This window comes from Microcaecilia unicolor, chromosome 11, assembly GCF_901765095.1.
Source record: "Microcaecilia unicolor chromosome 11, aMicUni1.1, whole genome shotgun sequence".
NCBI lineage: Eukaryota > Metazoa > Chordata > Amphibia > Gymnophiona > Siphonopidae > Microcaecilia > Microcaecilia unicolor.
The window spans coordinates 186,974,673-186,998,254 of NC_044041.1; the positions used below are offsets into that span (position 1 = coordinate 186,974,673).

Below are 23,582 nucleotides of genomic sequence, written 5' to 3' on the forward strand. Positions count from 1 at the left end.
AAGGGCAAGTGTCTCCTTCATGTTACCATCTTGAAGGAGCGGCCTCCTAGCAGCCAGAGAGGCCTCAGCCAAATCTCTTTACCTGCTCTTCATCTCTCGCGAGCCCAGCACTTTTTCACGGGTTGGTTCCATGCCAAAAAAGCAAGTTGTATATTTAACCTTTGCATACTCCAAGAGAGACGTACATACGTGTACGTACCCCTGTTAAGAATCTGAATGCTTTGTTAAAAAAAAAATATATATATAAATATATACCTACATATTACACGTACGTATATGCACTTCTTACAAGTTCACAGCCCCGGGGTTGGCATAGCAACCCAGACCTGCTCCCAGGCTCCAGTGGAGGAGGCAGAACGCCGGCTCCAGTTGCGGCCGGAGCTGGCCCATGATGCAGTGCGGCGCGCAGTCCCCAGTGTGCCGCCATGTTGTCGGAGTGAAAGCAGGGAGGCGGACGGTCCCGGGCTTGAAATCCGACTTCATCCTAGCGCTGTGCCGGTGAGTATCGGCGCCGAGCGGGGTCGGAGCGCTTCTCGGCGCTGCCTTCTCTCTGGCCCTGCTGTTATTTCGGGATTGCGGGCCGGCGGTGGGGGGGAGATGGAAGGCCCTGGACGGGCCGCCGCCGCGGCTCCTGTGTTTGTTTCTCTTTCTAGCTGTTCCTTGCCCGTGTTTTGGAGCCTGGGCAAGGCCGCTATTGTTATATCAAAGCAGCGAGGGCGAGGTGCTCGTCAGCCTGTATTAAAAACGCGCAGGGTTTATTGAAACTAGTTCACATTTCTTTTTAGGAAAAGGATATTCTCAGCTTTCAGCTTTCGAGTCCGACCTGTATGGTTTATGTATGTATATATGTGTGTTTATTTATGTGTGTATATATATGCACCTATATGTGTATGCATATATAATTTTTATAGGCGCATACACTTTATCTGCATGTATTTATATTTCCTGTTGTGCTATCCCAAGCTCTCCCCTCCCCCCAAGTCAAATCCTCTTTGTGTTTGGACCGTGATAATCTACCTACGCTTTTGCGTTGAATAATCAGTTTTGGGCCAGTTTGGTGTTTAAGCCCTTCCTTCCTTGTGTGTCTGCCCCCCCCCCCCTTTTTTTTTTTTGACAGTGGTTGTGTATGGGAAAGGTGGGGGATGGGAAAACACTATTCAAAGGACGATAACAATTTGCCTGTTATCTAAGTTGCACGGCCTGAAAATACGAGAGATGCCTTTTGTAGCTCTTTTAAGGTTGATGATGTGGATATCCTTATTTGTGTTTCGGTAAGTTTTCAGCTGGTAATGCTGAAAATATCGCCTCTATGCTATATATAACAAACTCACGCTTGTTTTGTTGTTGGTGGCACTTTGTAACTTTCAGGAAGTACAATTTATTTAATCTTTGGGTATGGGGTCGTCTTTTTTTTTTTTTTTTTTCTTAAATAAAGAAGGTTTAAGTGATTTCAGCTTTTGAGTTAAAAGACCGCATTCTTCCTGCTGCATGTTCCCTGAAGGCTTTTGTCCCTTCTAGGCTCAGGCTGGCTGAAAATGTCAGCCTTTTCCAGGTTTATAGGTTTGAACAAATACACATACCTCCATGTAATTCAAAGTGAAACCATATGCTTATATTGGGTTGTCTCGTTTGATTTTGAAAGCTAAAGATTAGAAAAAGAAATTATGTTAGTTGCACTATTTTGAGGGCCTTATGTAACAAGGATGCATTTCCATTTTTGTTCTGAGGCCAATTAATTTCCTGAGATTTTATACAGTTTCTTTAGAGAGAGAGAGAAATGTGTCTTGAACTTGGGTTCAGTACACTTGCTGTAGCAGGTTGATACTGTAAACATTTATTTTGCCCAGAAAGCAACAATTTTTGTTCTCATAACTGACTTGTAGAAATGATCTGAAACTAACTCCAAAGAAATTTGAGACTTTTTTCCTTTGAGAAAATGTCTGGTGTTCTGTATCATAATAGTACAGTACTATTTACAAACATATATTTCCCCACATTTTTCCTTCATAATCTTTTTAGTTTTCTTATTCTATAGTTAAATCAGTTTTCCTCGAGTCAGAGGGAAAAAACTGAACTTACACAGTTGTGGATAATGATTAAAATGGGATTATAGGCTGGTTTAATCCAGATCTTATTTTTAATATGTCAAAGTTTTTTTATTATCTTTTTATTTCATTTTTATTATATTTGTACTGTAACCTGCATGGAATGGTAGGTAGTGCAGGATAGAAATGTTTAAGTGATGAGTAAGAATTATAATCAGTTTGAAAAGCAAAGTATTTGCAGAGACACTTAACTGGTGTTGGTATTAATTATCAGTAGCCATGTTTGTTACTGTTAGCTATGTACAGCAAATAGTTAATATGGTATGTAAGAATGTTTTGAGTATGTTACTTGTAAGTTATCTTAAAACATTGTTTTATTTGCAGCTTGAGTCATTGAAATTAAGGGCTTAAATTTCTGGCAGAAAGATATTAATTACTTTAGATGAATCATAATATTCAAATCATCATATGACATAAAAATCACTGAGGCCTTGCATACCCCTGCAAGAACAAATAGGTGCTTTTTTTTGTCTTTTTTTTTTTAGATGTTTTCATTGTGAATTGTGCTGCTTTATTATAATACTCATATGCAGTTTTGCTTCACTGATGTAATGAATATCTAGAATCAAATGGCAGAACTGATCTGAGCATGTTCAATTGTGACTTCAGCCCAATCTTAGGTCAGGAAGCTGAAAACACTTTCCCACAGTTTGTCATCGCTGTGCTCTACAAAAACACTTTCATGGTCTAACCCTATAGTGGAGAAATAAGTTTTTTTTGTTGTGAAACTCCTGTTCTCTTTACACCCTTGCTTTTAAAAGAAAGTAGAGAGTGTTTTACAGGAATTAGGAAAGTGTCATGTTTGAAGTTTAACATTTTTTTTAAACGATCTTATGGACATTGCACATATTTGATTATGACAAAGTCTGAAGTGTGGTTCATATGGTAAAAGTTGGAATTCAGGAAGACTGGATGTATGCATGATACTGCATATTCACTTTCACAACATTGGCTACAGCAGTTATGAACAGTGTACAAAAGGAAGGGCATAGCATACTAATACTTACTGCAAGCTTCCTTAACTCTTTTTAATGCCACTTTCCTAAGGCTCACACTCACATGTGCATTTGTTATTTTGTGTTTGCTACTGTTTGGCTAAAACATTGAATACAAAAAAATAATGTTTTAAAATATACATGGATGTTTTAATGTATGGGCATCATGGCAGGACCCAGTAAACTAGTCTATCACATCAGTCGCTCTGTGTTTACCATGAAGAAGCAATGTCGAGATACATTTGTGTACATAAGCTTGGGTGATTGAGAAATGTCTGTATAACTATGTAATCAGAATAAGTTGTCATTGCCAATTCAGTGCTTAGGTGCGAGCCAGTCATTTCTAGGAACCAGATAAATTTTTTTTCATGCTTTCCTTTGGCTTCTTTGCTCTTTGTTTTGTTCTGTTTCTATTTTGTCTGTCTTCAGTTCTTTGTTGACTTTTTTTGTGTTCTGCCCTTCCTTATATTCAGATAGGACTTTGATCCATTGATGTGACTTTTTGTCTATTAGATTGTAAGCTCTTTGAGCAGGGACGGTCTTTCTTCTATGTTTGTGCAGCGCTGCGTATGCCTTGTAGCGCTATAGAAATGCTAAATAGTAGTAGTAGTAGTGACTTAATAAGTCACAGTGGCCTTTGGTATTGATTTCAGGAATCAAGGGGGTGATCATCTTGAAGCACACCAACTGGTGACCCAACTCCAGAGTGCATGAGTCCTTGTAGGCAGAATTAAGAGTCTGTCAACCCAGATGGTAATTGTCTCTTTGCACTCATACTCTAAATGGCCCAGCATGGTTATGCAGGTCTGGAGGGATAGCATCTAGGCGTTTTCAAGAGCTATTATGTCTTTCTCCTGCATGGTCTGATTAGAGCTTTGGCACATCCTACTCCTCTGTATTGGTCTAGCATGGATAATGAGGAAGGTGACATTTTAAACTTGCCTGTTAATTTCCCTTCCTTGAGTCATTCCAGACCAGTCTGGAGTCCACCCATGGAAGATGTGATGATCGAGGGCTCTCATTATGACATGTGAAATATGTTAAATGGAGAAAGAGAAAATGTTTAGAGTCATGGGTCTAGACCTTTGGAATGAGTTGTCATTGGAGTTGAGTACAACTGTTTTATTTCAGGAAGGGTCTGAAAACTTATCTGTTTGCTCAAGTCTACAATTTTTAATGTGTTAGATCTTTTATTCTTTTAAATTTTCTATATCTGTGTGTTTATTAATGATGTGTAAAATATCTTGATTGTCATTAAAAAAAAACATTATAAATATGTACATTCAGAAAGGTAACAGTATATTGTAGCCCATTCTGAAGGTAAGCTGGCCTAGTTGTAACCTTGGTGTATGGTATTTATCTCATTCCTTGGGTTAGTGAAGTTTTGACTGCATTGGGTTTGGGTTTGCTAAATTGGAAACCCAAAGCACATCAATTGCCATGAGTTCTTTTAGCTTTGATATAGGGTACTGAGATGCTGAAGGTAGCACTAGCTCTCTTTATGGGGTGTGAAGTCTGTTCTGAGCTTTGCCCTTTTGTCTCCATCTGCTGGAAGGAAAGATATAGCCCCACTCACTGGGACTGGTCTAGCAGTACTCAAATTACCTGCTAAGTTTAAACTTCATCGTTTGGGCCTGTAACAAGTTTGTTACCCAAATCTCAGATTTTGGCATTGCGTTACACAGCTGTCTGAGCTAGTTTGCTGATTCAACTTTGACTTGTTTTCTTGAAATTGGAGATCAATTTCTGTAATGGATTTGTGTGTATAACATGGAAGTTCCTCCTGTGCAGCCCATACATAGGAGTTGAATTCACATGTGCTTCTATGTATTTGGAAAGTGGGCAATCTTGGGAGTGGAGTTGGGTGAAGTTCAAACTATATATATTCTCATACTTACAGAATTACATAATGTGCCTACTTCTAAAATTAACCTTTTTTTTTCTTTCAGCATGATTTTGTATGCACTACATATTGGTACTGTAGAAATGGCTCTTGATAAATTAGTTTTTCTTTCTAAAAAGAGTTTGTCTGGCAGGGGCGTGAAAATGGTGGAATATAATAAATTTTGATCTTTGTCTGACCCTATATGGGTTGATGAACACCACTGACCATCTTAGGAGTTGCTTTCTGGATAAACTCTATTCTATTTATATCCTTTGGAAGGTGTGATACCTAGAATTGCACACAGTATTCCAGATAAGGTCTCACTAGAGACATGTAGAGAGAGGCACATTGCCTCTTTTTTTTTTTTTTTTTCTTCTTTGTATTCCTTTCCTGTGCACCCAAGCATTCATTTTTCTTTTGCTCTTGCGTCTTCTACCTTTTTGACTACCTTAAGATTGTCAGATATGAGCACAACCCGATCCTGTTTCTTTTGTACACAAAAGTACTTTGTCCCCTATTCTGTACTGTTCCTTGGGTTTTTGCATCCTAAATGCATAACTCTGCGATTTTTTAGTATTAAATCTTAATACCCTTTGGTACGTTCCTCATGTTGATCCACGCCTTCCAGTGTTTCTGCCGTTGAGATTTTGGTGTCATCCGCACGGAGGCAGACCTTTCAGCTTTTCAACATTTCTTGAAAGCGATATTGTGGAAAAGAATTGGACCAAGGACTGATCCCTTGCACACAACTGGAAATGCCCCTGTTCTCAGAGAGAACTCCATTTACCCCTACCCTTTTTGCCTCCTGGTCGGTTATTTTTAGGGATTGCATCAAAGAATTGAAGACCAGATTTTCACCAAATAGGAAACTGTATAAGAATGATTGTTATAGCAACCCAAAACTAGAAAAAAAATAAAAAAAAATTATTACATATGGTTGACAAGGAGGAAAAAGGTCTCATAAATCACCCAGTCTATTTCTCCATTCTTTTAATTTAAGGAGCCTAATCCGAGACTTTTGGTGATAACTATAATCATTGACCACTACTACTACTACTATTTAGCATTTCTATAGCGCTACAAGGCATACGCAAAAACCTCCACCATCCTATAAGCCATATGCTTTCACAAAGTGTTAATTAAGCAAATAAAAACTGTGCAAGATAACTGGTGGTGCTTTGAAAAATAAAGCAATGTCAATCCGGACGGACATCCGTTTCACCATCGCTTTGTCAAGGGACAGACTTGACCTGGAGAAAAAAATAAATCATTCTTCCATGTTGGTGAACGTCCAAAAACCCAACAATTAATTATTACAAATGAAAAATAGAACTAAGAGTCGCAGTAGCCTCACTTGCCTGCTGCTGACACCGCATTACAGAAAAAATGGCGGTGCGTCTTTTTAACAAGCGATGTGATAAAACAACCAATCCGCTGGATCAACAAAAGCTGGCATTCTATCGTCAGGCATCTCATTTACATAAAGCAACCCCATTGGATATGAGTGTTCAAACCTAAGGGTTCAAGTGTGTTTAAATGAAAAATCCAGGAGAGCTCTCTCTGGAGTAAGAGCTTGTTGACATCACCTCCACATACAGAGGGGAAAACGCAATCAACAACGAAGCACCTCAGATCTTCAAAACTATGTGTATATGTTATACAATCTTATACAATAGGAGTACCCAAGTGTTGCTTACATATACAAGACCTGTGTTTGATGATACGTGTGTGCAGTGTTCTCTTTGTTTTCCCGACATACAGCTTGTTGCATGGGCACTTTAACACATATCACATGCGTCGATCGGCAAGTAGTATGATGTTTCAGAGAGTACCATTTATTGTCGTCTTGTTCCAGGATGTAAAACCTGTGATATCACTGAGCAACTGGAGGGCTTTTTGAATCTAGTGGACAAGAAATGGTACTGTCTGAAACATCATACTACATGCCAATCGATGCATGTGATATATATTTTAAAGTGCCCATGCAACAAGTTGTGTGTCGGGAAAACCAAGAGAACACTGCACAGACGTATCATCGAACACAGATCTTGTATATCTAAGCAATGATTGGGTACTCCTATTGTATAACATATGCACTTAGTTTTGAAGATCTGAGGTGCTTCGTTGTTGATTGCGTTTTCCCCCCTGTATGTGGACGTGATGTCAACAAGCTCTTAACTCCAGAGAGAACTCTCCTGGATTTTTCATTTAAGTACACTTGAACCCTTAGGTTTAAACACTTGTATCCAATGGGGTTGCTTTATGTAAATGAGATGCCTGACGATAGAATGTCAGCTTTTGTTGATCCAGCGGATTGGTGTTTTTTTCACATCGCTTGTTAAAAAGACGCCGCCATTTTTTTGTAATGTGGTGTCAGCAGCAGGCAAGTGAGGCTACTGCAAGTCTTAGTTCTATTTTTTCATTTGTAATAATTAATTGTTGGGTGGACGTTCACCAACATGGAAGAGTGATTTATTTTTTCTCCAGGTCAAGCTCTGTCTCTTGACAAAGCGACGGCGAAAAGGATGTCCGTCGGGATTGATAGAGTTGGAGATAAGTATCACATTGCCTTATTTTTCAAAGCACCACCAGTTATCTTGCACAGTTTTTATTTGTTTAATTAACTCTTTGTGCTCAGCATATGGCTTATAGGATGGTGGAGGTTTTTGGTCAATGATTATAGTTATTACCAAAATTCTCAGATTAGGCTCCTTAAATTAAAAGAATGGAGAAATAGACTGGGTGATTTATGAGACCTTTTCCTCATTGTCAACCACATGTAATAATTTTTTTTTCTATTTTGTTTTCTAGTTTTGGGTTGTTATAACAGTCATTGTTATATAGCTTCCTCTTTGGTCTTCAATTCTTTGATGCAGTTCCTTCCATCTGATTTAGACCAGTATATGTCTGCCAATTATTCATAGATTTTAGGATTAAGCAGTCATTTTTAGGGCCCATACTCTGGATGCTCAGTGCTGAACTGTATCGAAGGCTTAACTGAAACCTTAACTACATCTAGCACACTCACTTGTTCAAACTCTAGTCATCCCGTGAAGGAAATGGATCAGCTTCAGTCTCCTAGTAAAACCATGCTGCCTCGGATCCTGTAATCCTTTAGATTCCTGAAACTGCACAATCCTCTCTTGTAGCAGTGTTTCCTTTACTTTATTTGCCACCAAGGTCGCACTGACCAGCCTGTTTGTGTGCTCTTTATTTTAGCTTCTGTGGAGAGGAGTCATTTTACTTTGTGTTGTGAAACTTTTTGTTGATAATCATATTTGATACTTTGTTAAAGTATATTCCTTGTCCATTCCAGACCAGTCTCTAGACCATTGCGAATAGTTGTGTTCGTTGACCAGCAAATGGAGACAGAAAAAGAAAGTAGTTCTTTGTGATTCACCCCTCAAGGGTATCACACAGCCCTGTAATGTTTAGTATTTTCTCTGTCTCAAGTGAATGGTTATTGGACCATACAGCTCAACTTTGGTGCTCCCTTATGGCTCAACGCAGCTGCTGTCAGGGTTCAGTAGAACAGGAGGTTTACTTCTGAACAGCTTGGTGGAACCTAATGGCGTACTCCCAGATTTTTGGTTCACGGACAGTCCTGGATGAGCGTGGAGCCTGGCTCCATAGCCCCAAGCCATCACACATGAGTATTAGCATGGGGAAGCTTGGTCTCTGTGAGGCCTTTACCACAGGGGATGTGGGTCCTCATCCCCTCCTCTGCATTTCTTTGTTTGATTCCCCTGTAGCACCAATAAAAGAAAAAAAATTGGCTTTATTTTTGCATCGCTTAGCTTTATCTCTTGTATAAGTGAATAGAGCTAATGGGGGGGACGGATGGACAAAAACATAGCTACCTTTTGCTGTTTAAAAAAAAAAAAACAGGCAAACCTGAGGAGCCAGACCCGGTGTGGGGGGGAAGTACTGAGTGATCTGGAAGGTCTTAGTGCGCCAACCATGTGGCTAGGCAGGCTGACCCTGAAGGACCTGGCAGCTGAGAACAGCTGCCTATTCCCTGTGTCTTGTAAATCTTTAGGACTTGTTAGTGATTTATTTATTTTATTTATTTGGACTTTATGTACTGCAAAATAGATCCAGACAGGTAACTAAGCGGTTTACAAAAACAAATATACCATAGTACAATGCAAATGAGGATGCTGGAGAAAACAATAGGGGAGGTCAGTGAAGGATCTAGAAGGGAAAATGTTCAGATGCTATTTGGAGGTAACCAACGAATTCCGTCGATCTGATCATCTTGTTGTGGTGTTTGCTGGCTGTAAGAAGGCTGGCCAGGCGTCTAAAGTTACTATAGCATGGTGACTTAAAGAAGCCATTTCATCCGCTTACATCTTGGCGAGGAAGCCTCTGCATTTGAAGACACACTCTACGCAAGTGCAAGCTATATTCTTTGCAGAGGCGCAGGCCATGTCTATTGAGGAAATCTGTAGATCCACTATGTGATACTTAGGTCGCACCTTTGCTAGACACTATAGGTTGGATGTTTTGGCTCGGAGAGATGCAACCTTTGGGGCCTTGGTTCTGATGGCAGGGTTGCCATCCTACTTGAGGACTGCAAGTCTCTGGATTAATCTGCGGAATGCTATGGATGGAAAAATTAATACCTACTAATTTTCTTTCCATTAGTCCCAACAAATCAATCCATTGGCCCACCCTGTATCTTGGCGATCTTCAGTATTCCTCTGTCTGATTAGGTCTCTCGATGAGGAATGTTCATAGAAATGGTTCACAAAGAATCCTTAAAAAAAAAAAAGTCCAAGAAATAGGGTATATTCACACCTGGAACACACAATGCCTGGTGGTGGGAAAGCATGTTGCAGTCGTCGGCATCGGGTCAGACTTTTTGATTTCTTCAGTATTTTAGTGTTCTACTAGTTCTCGTGGTTATAGAGTTCGTCCGATGATGAGGCAGGAGATTTCTCTCTTGTTCTTTCTCATCACTATTATTGGCCATACTGAAAATGAGGCTGCTGTATAGGGTCCTATTTGGCAGAGCTCTGGCATTCTCTGTCTCCACCTGCTGGTAGACGGGCATAACCCGCAAGTCTCTGGATTGATCTGTTGGGTCTAATGGAAAGAAAATTACCAGGTATGAACTAAATTTTCCTTCTTTTTCAGAAAAATGTTTAGAATGTAGAGACAATGAAAGTTTGGCTTAACTTCTGATCTGCAGTACTGGGGCCCTTTTATTTGAACAGATTGTAGTGGGGAAGTTTGAATGGCGCTGGACAACAGCACTATGATCATGTAGTTGGAAATAATAGAGCACACCAACCTCTGATTCAGATTTTGGAAACTTGATGTCAGGTCGGGTTAATGGTGGCATTTGTTGAAGACAAATTTACATAGTGTCTTGATAGTGTTTAGTAAGAGTGTTAGCTTGCCTGTATTGTACATGCATTGATGTATGGCACATTGATTTTTAGTGCTTCACTGATTATGTCGGTTATCGATACATGGGACTGACGAATGAAAGACTGAACCTCTGAGAAACAACAAATAATCTGGAATGTAAGGCTCTCTAATTTTTCTTATTCTCCCTTGTTATATGATTTAAGTATACAACCACTATCGGGCTCATTTTCAAAGCACTTAGACTTACAAAGTTCCATAGATTACTATGGAACTTTGTAAGTCTAAGTGCTTTGAAAATACGCCTCATTGTACTCTATGCAGTAATTGTTTTTTTTGTTGTTGTTACATTTGTACCCCGTGCTTTCCCACTCATGGCAGGCTCAATGCGGCTTACATATTGTATACAGGTACTTATTTGTACCTGGGGCAATGGAGGGTTAAGTGACTTGCCCAGAGTCACTGTTTCCTTATTTTCCTTGTGGGAGGAGTAGCCTAGTGGTTAGTGCAGTGGACTTTGATCCTGGGGAACTGAGTTCAATTCCCACTGCAGCTCCTTGTGACTCTGGGCAAGTCACTTAACCCTCCATTGCCCCTGGTACAAAATAAGTACCTGAATATATTTAAACCGCTTGTAATGATGTGTTCTGTTTGATATACCCAGTTTGGGTTTTTGATAATATTTTAGTTGACTTCTTGGCATTGACACAATTATTTTCAGACATACAAAATCTATGGAAGCAGTGTTTTGTTTATTTTTGTCTTTTTGTACAAATATCCTTTTGCCAGTCGTCGTTTTCCTTTGGTGTTAATATTTTGTAAGCATGAGTTTCCATCATCGGATAATGTCATGTCTTTGTGCTGGGTTACTTCATAGGTATTGTTAGTGCTGGTGCCACATTCTCCCCCTTTGCCCACCCTCTTTGGACCTCCATAATTTCTCTCCCACTTTTTATCAGTGACCTTGGGGGCTGTGCTTCAGTGACAGTATTATCAGACTACAGATAGTATGGGGATTAAGTTAAGTTGTAGACACAGCCCCCCCAATCGGTACATTGATGCTATGCTTAGAGTTTCTACTGATTGAGGTGTGCCACCTTGTTCTGCTTTTTTGTATAAAAAGTTTCCGCTATCAGCACTTCACAGCCAGCCATGAGATGAGTTTCTAGCTCTTTCTGACAATCTATAGATATCTGTTACACTAGTGTCTTCAATGCTTGCTGTAAACTCTTTTGTCCTAATCCACTGTCCTGGGCTACAGTTATCAATCGCTCATCCTTAGGTTTCAGTTCACCTCTCCTTAACCATTCATGTGTCCGTTGTTGATCCATGAATGGTTCCTGGAGTAACAATTTATAGTTCCTGTTGTACTTATGCATTTTCCACTTGTTCCTCCCTTGCTGATACAATTCCTTGAAGAGATTTTTTTCTTTTCCTTTGCAAATTCTATTTTTTATTTCCGTTTTGCTCACACCTTTTTCAGTAGTAGCTCAAGGTGAGTTACATTCAGGTACACTGGATATTTCTCTGTCCCAGGAGGGCTCACAATCTTGGTTTGTACCTGAGGCAATGGAGGATTAAGTGACTTGCCCAAGATCACAAGGAACAGCAGTGGGATTTGAACCGGCCACCTCTGGATTGCAAGGCCGGTGCTCTAACCACTAGGCCACTCCTTCACTCCATTTGCTTCCTTCCCTTTTGGTTTTGATGGATTTTCACCCATTCCTTCTACTCATTGGAATGCTTGTCCAAGTTTAATGATGGAAGTGGATTCTTGAAGTTTTTTCTTTCATATTTCAACACCTTTTGTGCATTGGGATCTGATGATGCCATCAGATAAGCCTGGAGGCTTACAAAAGTATCTCGATAGGTGTAATCTATTTCTGTGAGACCCATCCCTCTTTCAGATCTAGGAACATACAGCTTAGGCATACACTGATTCTTTATAGATGACCTTGTGGGCATGGAGGAGTTTTCTCGTTCATACATCTAGTTTTTGAAGGTCTTTAAAAGGCCAGTCCATAATACCAAAGCTATTTGAAAGTGCCAGTTGATTAATAGCATGTATCTTATTCCGTGATGTCAATGCACTCTTCAATATCGGTTTTAAGACTCCTATAATAGTCTTTACTGTTTTTTTTTGCTCTTAGTGATTTCTGCTTCTCCTTTGAGAGGGATTCAGTCTCCCTTCATAGGGTTCCTTCCTTTCTTTCTAAGGTGGTGTCTGCATTCCATGTCAGTCAGGAGGTCTGCCTGCCTTCCTTTTTGGTGAAAGGTTCTGATACTGCAAGTTGGAGGCTACACAAGCTGGGCATTTGGTGGATGTTGATTGCAGTACCTGTTAGAGATGAATAACTTCCATCTTTTGGATCATTTGTTTATTCTTGGAGGCTACCTTAGAAAGGGTCAGGCAGCCTCCAAGGCTTTGATTGCAAGGTGGATCAAGAAACCTTTTCAGGTTACCTATATTTGCAAGAATCGTCCAGTCCCTCATGGTCTGAGGACCAACTCCACTTGGGCTCAGTCCACTTCCTGGGCAGAGGGCCAGGCAGTGGTTCCAGAGGAGATTTGTAAAGTGACAGTATGGTCGTTCCTTTGTGAAACATCACAGGTTGGACGTGCTGAGCCGGGGCCTGCTCAGACTTTGGCAGAGCCGTCATTAAGGGGGCTTTGTCTTCCCCCCCATCCAGTAGATCTGTTTCGGTATATCCCACTTGGGTAGAGGGGTATGGCCGGATGACAAGGAAGGTGAAATTATGTCTTGCTGATAATTTCCTTTCCTTAACAACATAAGAATAGCCATACAGGGTCAGACCAATGGTCTATCTAGCTTAGTATCCTGCTTCCAACAGTGACCTATCCAGGTTACTAGTACCTGGCAGAAGCACAAAGAGTAGCAACATTCCATGCTACCAATCCCAGGGCAAGCAGTGGCTTCCCCCATGTCCTTCTCAGTAACAGACTATGGACTAGAGAGTTGCACGGGGACAGAAATGCAACCCATTCCGACCTGTCCCCGCTCATCCCCTTTAGAATCTAACCCGTCCCCGTGAGTAATCTCCTCCGTCCCCGCGAGTGATCTCCTCCATCCCTGCCCGTCCCCATAAAAAAAGGAAGTATAAAGTACTGAGTGGAGTGGACAGGGGGCACACAATGCAGAGTAATACATTTAAAACGAATCAGAAAATATTTCTTCCTTGTCATCAAGCAGATGAATCCATTACGAATGGGTTGTGTCCACTTACCAGCAGGGGGAGGTAGAGAGCACTGAAAACCATAGTGCCTTTTGGCCAGCTAGCTCCATCTGCCTCTCAGTATTCTCTATCTCCCCAGCAGGGTTGGACGCAGCTTATTCAGCTCCTTCAAAAATCTGCCTGGGGTGGTTGGCTCCTGGGCTTTTGCCAGTTGTAGCAGGGGTGTTGTGGCTATTGCAGCTTCACTTTAAAGGCACATAGGTTCGCCCTTCCCCTGCCTTACCCTTCCCCCTATGTGGATGCAGGCATATAGGTTTGCCTTGTCCCTGCCTTTCCCACACTCTTCTATGTGGATGCAGGCACATTGGTATGTCCTTTCCCTGCCTTTTCCACAGTCTTCTATGTGGATGCAGGCACATTGGTTCTTCCTTTCCCTGCCTTTTCCACACTCTTCTATGTGGATGCAGGCACATTGGTTTTTCCTTTCCCTGCCTTTCCCACTCTCCTGGACCTCCTGAGTGCCTCTGTAGCTGTTGCCTCTAACTTTCCTCACAGCGTTTAAAAAAAAAAAAAAAAAAAAGCAACACGCTTGTTAGCGTGATTCTGAGGCTTCCTTCTGTCTGTGCAGCATGACCGGCGCTCTGTGACTCTGGTGTGGTAAGAGAGTCTTGTAGCTCCTCCGGGGAGGGCCCGTGATTGGGAAGTTTTTGGCGCAAATCTGGCATTTTGAAATTTTCCGCCGTTTTTGCGATGGCTCTGGAGGTTGTTAAGCGCTGTTCATGTTGTGGCAAGCGCAGATCCGCAGCGGGGCTCTGTAAATCATGCTCTTCAGACGTCAGGGCCGACCCAAGCATGGCGAGCGAGGTTTTTTCCCGCTTGGTGGAGCTGGCAGCAGGCGCCATCTTGGATGCGCCGCAGGGCTCGACCCCCCGCAGGAGCGGAGGGGTCTGAGGCCTGAGGGGAGCCTCGGATGGAGGCTACCAGAGGAGCTGCTTACCCCGGATTGGAACCGGGAAGCCAGGGTGAGCCTTTCTCCCCTGAGTTTGTGTTTCTTTTACATAAAGCGTTCATGTTAAAAGAGCTCTGCCGCAGATGTTTGACTCTGCGTTGCTACATGGTTCCCTTCCGGCGGAGACCGGCTTGGGATTGCCGTCAGATGTCCCCCCCCCCCCCCCCCCCCCCCCACCCCCCCCCCCCCAGACGGCCGCAAGACAAGCGCAAAAGTGTAAAATTCCCCTTCAGAGAGTGGCGCCTCCCCCCCCCCCCCCCACCCCCCGGTGGTCGGGCTGTGGGGATTCTGAGGGGTCTGGCAGGCCTTTGTGGTCTGAAGAGCCAGAGGAAGGTGTAGGATTGCCACTGGATCCAGATGATCCCATTGTGGTTAGGATTTTCCACCGCAAGGAGCTGCCAGCGCTTATTTCTGATACCTTACATGTCCTCTCTATTGAAGATCCTGTGATGGGCGAAGCCTCCTCTGGTTATCCGAGGATGGCAAGTACTAAGAAGCCTGCTCGAGCCTTTCCTTTGCATGACTCCAAGAGCTTATTTCGGCTCACTGGGTTGACCCTGAGGGGGCCTTTGAAAGTTGCCAGGGCAATGGGGCACTTATACCCTCTCAGTGAGGAGCACTTGGCATGCTTGGCCGTGCCTAAAGTGGATGCCCTAGTCACGGCTGTGACGAAAAAGAGGGAGGGGTCGCCCTGAAGGACATGCAGGACCGACGTCTGCAATCAAACGGTCCTTTGAGATTTCAGGCCTAGCCTTACGGGCATCTGTGTGCAGTTGTTATGGTGCTCGAGCCTGCCTCGCTTGGTTGCAACAGGCAGTGGAACAGCCCGGGGATGGAGCGGAGCCCCTTGTGGAGGTGGCATCGCGGATGGAGTCGGCCTTGTCCTTTTTGTCTGACGCCCTCTATGATCTGGTCAGAGCTTCGGCTAAACAGATGCCTGTGGCGTTGGCTGCTCACCGCCTTCTATGGCTACGGCATTGGGCGGCTGACATGGCCTCTAAGCAAAGGTTGGTGAAGTTGCCCTTCCAGGGCCTTCTATTTGGTGAGGAGTTGGAGAAAATTGTTAAAGGCCTGGGGGAAGCTGTACCCCAGCGCTTACCCGAGGATAGGCTGCGGCCTTCCAAGGGTCAGGCGGTTCCCTCCTCTTCCAGACCTCGCTGCCGTGAAGCTAGAAGGTACCGCCCGGGCCGTTCTGCTTGGTTTACTTCACGTGCCCGCTTTCAGCAGAGGAACTCCTTTCGCTCGGACAAACGTTCTGCAGCGGCTGGCTCAAGGCCTGGAGTTCATGGGCGACCCTCTCAATGATGGTGCGCCGGCCCACTCCTCGATTCCTGCAGTTGGAGGACGTCTTTCCCTCTTTCTCGAGGAATGGGTCAAGATTACCTCAGATCAGTGGATTTTGAACCTGATCAGAGATGGCTACAGATTAGAATTCAATGCTCCGGTGAGAGATGTTTTTGTGGCGTCCCGATGCGGCTCTGCCGTCAAACGGGCGGCGGTAGAGGAGACCTTGCAAGGCTTGTTACACCTCGGGGTGGTGGCCCCTGTGCCTCCCGCCAAGATCGGCTACGGTCGTTACTCCATTTACTTTGTGGTGCTGCGAAAAGGAGGGTCTTTTAGGCCCATACTCGACTTAAAGGAAGTCAACAAGTCACTAAGAGTGCAGCATTTTTGCATGGAAACCCTGCACTCGGTCATTGCGGCGGTACAGCCAGGAGAGTTTCTCATGTCTCTGGACCTGAAAGAAGCTTACTTGCACATTCCTATTTGGCCCCCGCACCACTGGTTTCTCCGGTTTGCGATGTTGGGAAAACATTTCCAGTTTCGGGCCTTGCCTTTTGGCCTCGCCACAGCTCCCCGAACCTTTTCCAAGGTAATGGTGGTGGTAGCTGCCTTTCTCAGGCGAGAGGGTATCCGGGTTCTCCCGTACCTTGACGACTGGCTCATCAGAGCGGACTCTGCAGAAGAGAGTCGTCATGTAACAGCCAGAGTGGTCTCAGTACTGCAATCTCTGGGCTGGGTTGTCAATATACCCAAAAGTCACCTGACCCCCCTCCCCCCCTCAATCTCTAGAATATTTGGGGGTCAGGTTTTACACAGCCTCGGGGTTTGTCTTTCTACCTGAGCAAAGGCGGTGCAAGCTTCAGAACCAGGTCCGTTTGCTCCTGAGGATGCCTCACCCGCGAGCTTGGGACATAGTCCAGCTGTTTGGTCAATGACGGCCACCTTGGAAGTGGTGCCCTGGGTGAGAGCGCACCTGAGACCTCTGCAGTGTTCCCTGCTTCAACGATGGTCTCCAATATCTCAGGATTACTAGCGCAGACTCACGTGGCTCCCTGCGGCCTGGCTCAGTATAGAGTGGTGGCTCTCAGACAGCATGCTGCGGTGAGGAGTGCCGCTAGCGCTTCCCGATTGGAACCTGGTGGTAACATGCCAGCCTGCAGGGCTGGGAGCACATTGCAAGGGAAGGCATGCCGAGGGTCTCTGGACACCCGAGGAGTCGGAGTGGTCCATCAATTGCTTGGAGTTGAAAGCGATAATCCAGGGGCTTCTGGCCTTTCACACGACCCTGGAGGGACTGGCTGTCAAGAGTTCTGTCGGACAATACAGCAGCAGTGGCCTACATAAATCGACAAGGCGGCACTCAGTGCAGGGCACTGGCCGCGCAGATTTGCCACTGTGCCGAGCTACATCTGCAGTTTCTGTTAGCAGCTCACATTGCAGGTCAGAGCAACGTGCAAGCAGATTATCTAAGCAGGCATCAAATCGACCCAGCGGAGTGGGAACTGGCAGACGAAGTGTTCCTTCAGATCTGTGCCAAATGGGGAATGCCCGTAGCGGATCTTATGGCGTCAAGCGCAAATGCCAAGTCCCGTGCTTTACAGCAGACGGAGAGATCCTCGCTCGGCAGGGTTGGATGCCTTGGCTTAACCCTGGCCTCAGGGCCTCCTGTATGTGTTCCCTCCTTGGCCCTTAATAGGGCGAGTACTCCTGCAGATTCGGCTACATCAAGGAGAGGTGGTTCTCATTGCCCCGGATTGGCCCAGGCGGCCGTGGTATGTGGACCTCTGGCGGATGCTGGTGGAGGCTCCCCTTCCTTTGCCTCTGGTACCAAACCTGTTGTCACAGGGGCCGGTAACCGTGGAGGACGCCTGCCGCTTTGGTCTTACGGCATGGCTATTGAGAGGGCGCAATTGAGGGATAAGGGCTATTCCAACAAGGTCAGTTTGAGGCTTGGTGTGCTGCTAAAGCGATTACACCCATGTGGGCTTTGGTCTCGCCGATACTTTTGCAGGATGGTTTACAAAAAGTCTTGGCCTATAATTCCCTGTGTGTTCAAGTTGCAGCCTTGGCATGTTTTCGGGGGAAGGTGGCTGGCCTCTCCCTGGCTGCTTATCCGGCGGTGGCACGGTTTCTTAGGTGCTTTGGCTCCGTCCTCCCGTGCGGGCTCCGTGTCTGGCCTGGAACCTGGGGTTAGTTTTAAAGGCCCTTCAGCGTTCGCCCTTCGAGCCGCTTAGGTGAGCTTCGGAGAAGGATGTGACCCTAAAGACGGTCTTTTTGGTGGCCATTACATCGGCGAGACGGGTGTCTGAGCTCCATGTGCTGTCCTGTCGAGACCCATTTCTGCAATTGCACCTTCTAGATGTGCGAAGGACTCTGTTGCAGTGTCTGCACATGTCAAATGCTTTCAGGACCTCTGATCACCTTTTTGTTTTGTTGTCGGGTCCTCGCAGAGATTCTCCAGCGTCTAAAGCTATTTTTTCAGCATATCTGCTGTCTGGCCGGCCTCTGCCTGAAGCCTTTAAGGCACATTCCACAAGAGCGATTTCCTCTTCTTGGGCTGAAACTGGAGCACTCTCTCTTCAAGAGATATGCAGTGCAGCGACATGGGCTTCTAAGCTCTCATTTGCCTGACATTACAGGCTGAATGTGGCTGTCAGGAGGGATGCGCATTTTGGAGCACAAGTGCTGGCGCTTGGTGTGGCCTGTTCCCACCCTATCTAGGGATTGCTTTGATACAAGAAAGGGAAAATTAGGTTCCTACCTTGATAATTTTCTTTCCTTTAGTCATAGCAGATGAATCCATGAGCCCTCCCTGATTGATTGATTTTAATTTTTTTTTGTTTTTTGTTACCTTTGTGCCCCGTGCTTATTAATGCTGTTTTGGGTTCAGTTTTTCCTGTAGATATGTTCCCTCAGTGGGAGACGTTGGAAAACACTCTTCAGAATTTCTGTTCTGTTACAGGAGGTTGAGTTCGTCCCTCCTTTGAATTACTGCATCTGTTCTGGGGCGTTCGTTCGCTGTGAGGAAAGTTCATGTTATGCTACTTTGTGGTTTAACACTGCTTTGGAAGCTTCAAAAACTGAGAGGCAGATAGCTCTAGCTGGCCAAGAGGCACTATGGTTTTCAGTGCTCTCTATCTCCCCCCGCTGGTAGGTGGACACAACTCATTCGTAATGGATTCATCTGCTATGTCTAAAGGAAAGAAAATTACCAAGGTAAGAACCTAATTTTCCCGTATATACCTGCAAAGCTTGACTGGGAAAGTATGAAAAGTAAAAATTTAACTGTATTTTTCCCTTTTTGGATAAACTGTATTTTAAGAAAATTGGAAGTTGGCATGCCTATTTTTCTACATCTAAATAAATGGGGTTTTTTTTTTTTTTCCTTTTCTTGTGCTTCTTTGTCTTCTTTGATTCAGCTGAAGCTGACCTGTGTTGGAATAAAGTGCCATAACTTTCATTTTGAACTCCGCTACTTGTTGGCCCTTACCTGTTTTATAAATCCACACCAGAGCTAGCCCAGCCATTACATTGATGTTTGCCATAGACTAACTCCTTTTGGAACTTGGTACCCTTGAGTGGCTATGGGTGTTGCAGTTGTATGCCATAGCTGAGACCACCTCTCTAGGGGCTCGGAAATCAAACCCATGGATCTTGCCACATTTTGTTCAATCTTCTGAGGAAATTTTTGTAAATAAAGTTTTTAAAAGTCCTGGTGATAATGGGGATAAGGTAAATTACTAGAGCTGTAGGTGCTTTTTCTTAAACTGATAAAGCTTTGCAACTGTTTCCTTTAGGTGTTGGTGGAATGAGCGTTGCATGTGTCTTGAAGAGAAAAGCAGTGCTCTGGCAGGACTCATTCAGCCCCCACCTGAAACAGCACACTCAAGATCCAGCTAATCCCAACATGCCTGTTGTGTTGACATCTGGAACAGGGGCCCAGGCACAGCAACAACCAGCTGCAAATCAGGCACTTGCAGCGGGGACACACTCCAGTCCAGTCCCTGGAACGATAGGAGTTGCAGGCCGTTCTCAGGACGACGCAATGGTGGATTACTTCTTTCAGAGGCAACATGGTGAGCAGCTTGGGGGAGGAGGAAGTGGCGGAGGAGGATATAACAACAGCAAACATCGCTGGCCAACAGGGGATAACATTCATGCAGAACATCAGGTAAAAAAATGTTACATTTATTTTGTGTTGATTAGATAATGAAATAATTTGGCAGCATTTAGTGGTTGTTTTTTTTTCTTTTGAAAATAGTGGCATAACAGGAGGGAGCAGCTAGTCCCAAAGTTTGTTTTTTATTTTATTTTATTTTTTTTAATTGGGCTCAGCCATATGTGAAAAACATACTGCAAACATTGTATGGGATGCAGTGCAGTCAGATCAAAAGAGGCCAGGTAATTTCCAAAAACAAAACAGCAAAAAGCAATTAAAACTACAAAACAGAATATAAGCAAAACTACATAGGATTAATTCAACCTACATAAACAATTTAATAATATACACAGATCACCTAAGTATACAGACAGACAAATCAATAAAATTTGATATGGATATTGCCACCCTCGGGGGTAAAATACAGAATTTTTTGTTTTATGAATTGAGACAAAATCAATCCAATATTATATTAATATACCATATAACTTTTAGTTTTTCTGTACTTCCATAGGAGATAACCCCTACAATGTAGCTAGGTACTGAGTTTTATCTGTGACTTCCTCAGTATTAGCTGCTGGTGCTCTCTGGAAAGATCCAATATTTTCTCTACCTCAGTAGGTGGTAGGCCATGCTGTCTGGTGTTCTTGGTCCCTGGCCTAGCACCCCACTCTGCTGGGCACAGTTACACAGTTTAGTTGATCTTTACAGCCGCTTCCAGATTACCTGGTCTCCGGACCCTGACCTGGTTGAGCACGAAGCTCTTCTCCACTGCCCCTTGCCTGCTTGCCCTATTTGGGTGTAATCTTCAATGCTGCGTTCGGCACCTAACCCTTACCGTTCAGTGAATCCAAACTGCCCCAATTTGACTGCCCCTATCGGACCGACCGTTCACTTGTCTATTAGATTGTAAGCTCTTTGAGCAGGGACTGTCTCTCTTTGTTAAATTGTACAGCGCTGCGTAACCCTAGTAGCGCTCTAGAAATGTTAAGTAGTAGTAGTAGTAGTAATCCCTCTGGGCTCTACTGCAGCTCCCAGGTTGGTTGGTTTGGTTTTTTTTTTACTGCCTAATTGGCTTTGCCTAGATTAACTTTGTTCCATGGTGCAGGCAAAGTGTACCTGAGAGTGAGGGGTGATGCTGGAGCCCCGGACCATGGTTGGTTAGAGTCAGGGCAGTCTTACGTGTGCGTGCCACATGGCTGGGCATGCTTCGTGGCAGACTCTGTGGCATCTGCAAGACCAGAAACTTAGTACACCTTTCGGATCTGTCTCAGAGGTAAGGACATCTTTAGGTTGGGGTAAATGGATCATTTGCAATACTATATATCTACCACTTCCTTGTCATCAGCAGCAGATGAATCCATTACGAATGGGTTGTGTCCACCTACCAGCAGGGGGAGATAGAGAACACTGAAAACCATAGTCCCTCTAGGACGGCTAGCTCCATCTGCCTCTCGGTATTTCTCTATCTCTCAGCAGGGTTGGACGCAGCTTGTTCAGCTCCTTGAAGATTCTGCCTGGTGTGGCTCTTGTGCTTTTGCCAGTTGTAGCAGGGGTGTTGTGGCTAAGTGGAGCCCACTTTAAAGGCACATAGGTTCACCCTTTCCCTGCTTTACCCTTCCCCCTGAGTGGATGCAGGCATATAGGTTTGCCGTTTCCCTGCCTTTCCCACCCTCTTCTGCCTCCGGAATACCTCTGTAGCTGTTTGGCTCCAACTTTCCTCACAGCATTAAAAAAACAAACAAAAAAAAACCCGCGCTATTTATGAGGCTTTTCCTGACTGTGCAGTGTGACCGGAATTCGTGGACTTGGTCCTTGGCGGTAAGAGCGGTACTCAGCTCCTCCGGGGAGGGCCCGCGGACAGCGTTCCGATCGGGGTGATTTTGGCGTGAAGCCGCCATTTTGAATTTTTTCTGCCGTTTTTCGGCGATGGCTGCTGAGGGAGTTAAGCGCTGTTCCCCTTGTGGCAAGCGCAGATCAGCAGTGGGGCTCTGTAAAACATGGTTTAGATGGTAGAGCCAGTACGAGCATGGCGAGCGATGATTCTTCCTGCTCATTGGAGCTGGCAGCGGGCGCCATCTTGGAAGCGCTGCATGGCTCGGCCCCCGCGGTTGCAGAGGGGCGCCTTGGGCCGAGGCTACCAGAGGAGTTCCGTTCCCTGTGACTCCTAATTTGGTGACGGGAGGTCAGGGTGAGTTTTTCTGCCCCGAGTTTGTGCTTATTTTACATAAAGCCTTCATGCTAAAAAGAGCTCTGCCGCAGGTGTCTGACTTTGCATTGCTACCTGGTCCCCCTCCGACTGATGATGGCCCGGGGCTGATGTCAGAAGTGGATGCACACTAAGCATAGGTAAATTCCCTGTCGGAGAGTGGCTCGCCCCCTTCCCCCCCCACCCCCCGTGGTTGGACTGTGAGGACTCTGAGGGATCTGGCAGGCCTTCATGGTCTGAAGAGCCAGAAGAAGGTGCCGGTTTGCCACTGGATCTGGATGATCCCACTGCGGTTCGGATTTTCCACCGCGATTAGCTGCCAGCACTTATCTCTGATGCCTTACAGACCCTCTCTATTGATGACCCTGTTCAAGGCGAGGCCTCCTCTGGTAATCCGAGGATGGCGAGTACTAAGAATCCTGCTTGTGCCTTCCTTTGCATGACTCCATCCAAGAGCTTATTTGCTCAATGGGCTGACCCCGAGGGACCCTTGAAAGTGACCAGGGTGATGGGACATCTTTACCCTGTGAGTAAGGAGCACTTGGCCTGTTTTGGGGTGCCTAAAGTGGATGCCTTCGTCACGGCGGTGACAAAAAGGACCACCCTCCCAGTAGAGGGAGGGGTCGCCCTAAAGGACTAAAGGAAAGAAAATTACCAAGGTAAGAACCTAATTTTCCCATATTCCTGAGTCTATGAAAGTCCTTATCTCAGTGCAGTGGGATAACGCAGGTCTGCTGGTGGCTAGGGTGATGGTGCTTCTCTACTCTCTGCCAACGTCTAAGTCCCTAAGACTGGCCATGGTAGACTCTTTGATTATGGTGATCACCTAAGAAAGACCACCTTACCGGTTGATGGTGGTACAGCATTTAAGGATCTGCAGGGACCGTAAGTTGGAGTCGTCATTTAAACTTTCTTTTGAGGTGGTGGTGTTAAGCCTTCAGGCATCTGTGTGTGGCTCATATGCAGCCCAGGTGTGCCTCTCATTGGTGCCTCCTTGGCAGATGAGCTCATTGGCTTCCTCCCGTCCCTGGAATCTGGTCTGACCTACTTGGTGGATTTTCTTTGTGATCTGCGTGTTTCGGCCAAAGAGGTTTCATTGGCAGTTACAGCATGTCGCTGGATTTGGATGTGGCCTCTAAGTTGTGCCTGGCGATGTTGCCATTCTGAGGGAACCTTCTCTTCGGAGAGGATCTGGAAAAGATTGTTAAGGCACTGGAGGATTGTAATGGTCAGTGCCTACCCGAAGATAGACCAAGAGCAGGCACCTGTTCTGGAATGCCCCCTTTTCACTTCCGGGAGGTGAAGGGCTACCATCCAGGACACGCGGTAGCCTTCCATAGGTCTCATTTTCTGCAGAAATTGCAGCCCT

The 23,582-nt window shown here is 44.9% G+C and overlaps 1 protein-coding gene across 6 annotated transcripts in view; it reads left to right on the plus strand.

Moving 5' to 3' along the window:
* Nucleotides 1-413: 413 nt before the first annotated feature.
* Nucleotides 414-23,582, plus strand: part of PUM1 (pumilio RNA binding family member 1) — a 191,264-nt gene continuing 168,095 nt past the window's right edge. For 5 of the 6 annotated variants that reach the window (XM_030217567.1, XM_030217569.1, XM_030217570.1 and 2 more), the window contains exons 1-2: nucleotides 414-498; nucleotides 19,643-20,016. In XM_030217567.1, coding sequence (XP_030073427.1) covers nucleotides 19,654-20,016 — 363 coding nt within the window. In that variant the 5' untranslated portion in view covers nucleotides 414-498; nucleotides 19,643-19,653. Of the gene's footprint in view, nucleotides 499-10,434; nucleotides 10,518-19,642; nucleotides 20,017-23,582 lie in introns of those variants that run through there. The other variant, XM_030217568.1, reaches the window with a different exon arrangement.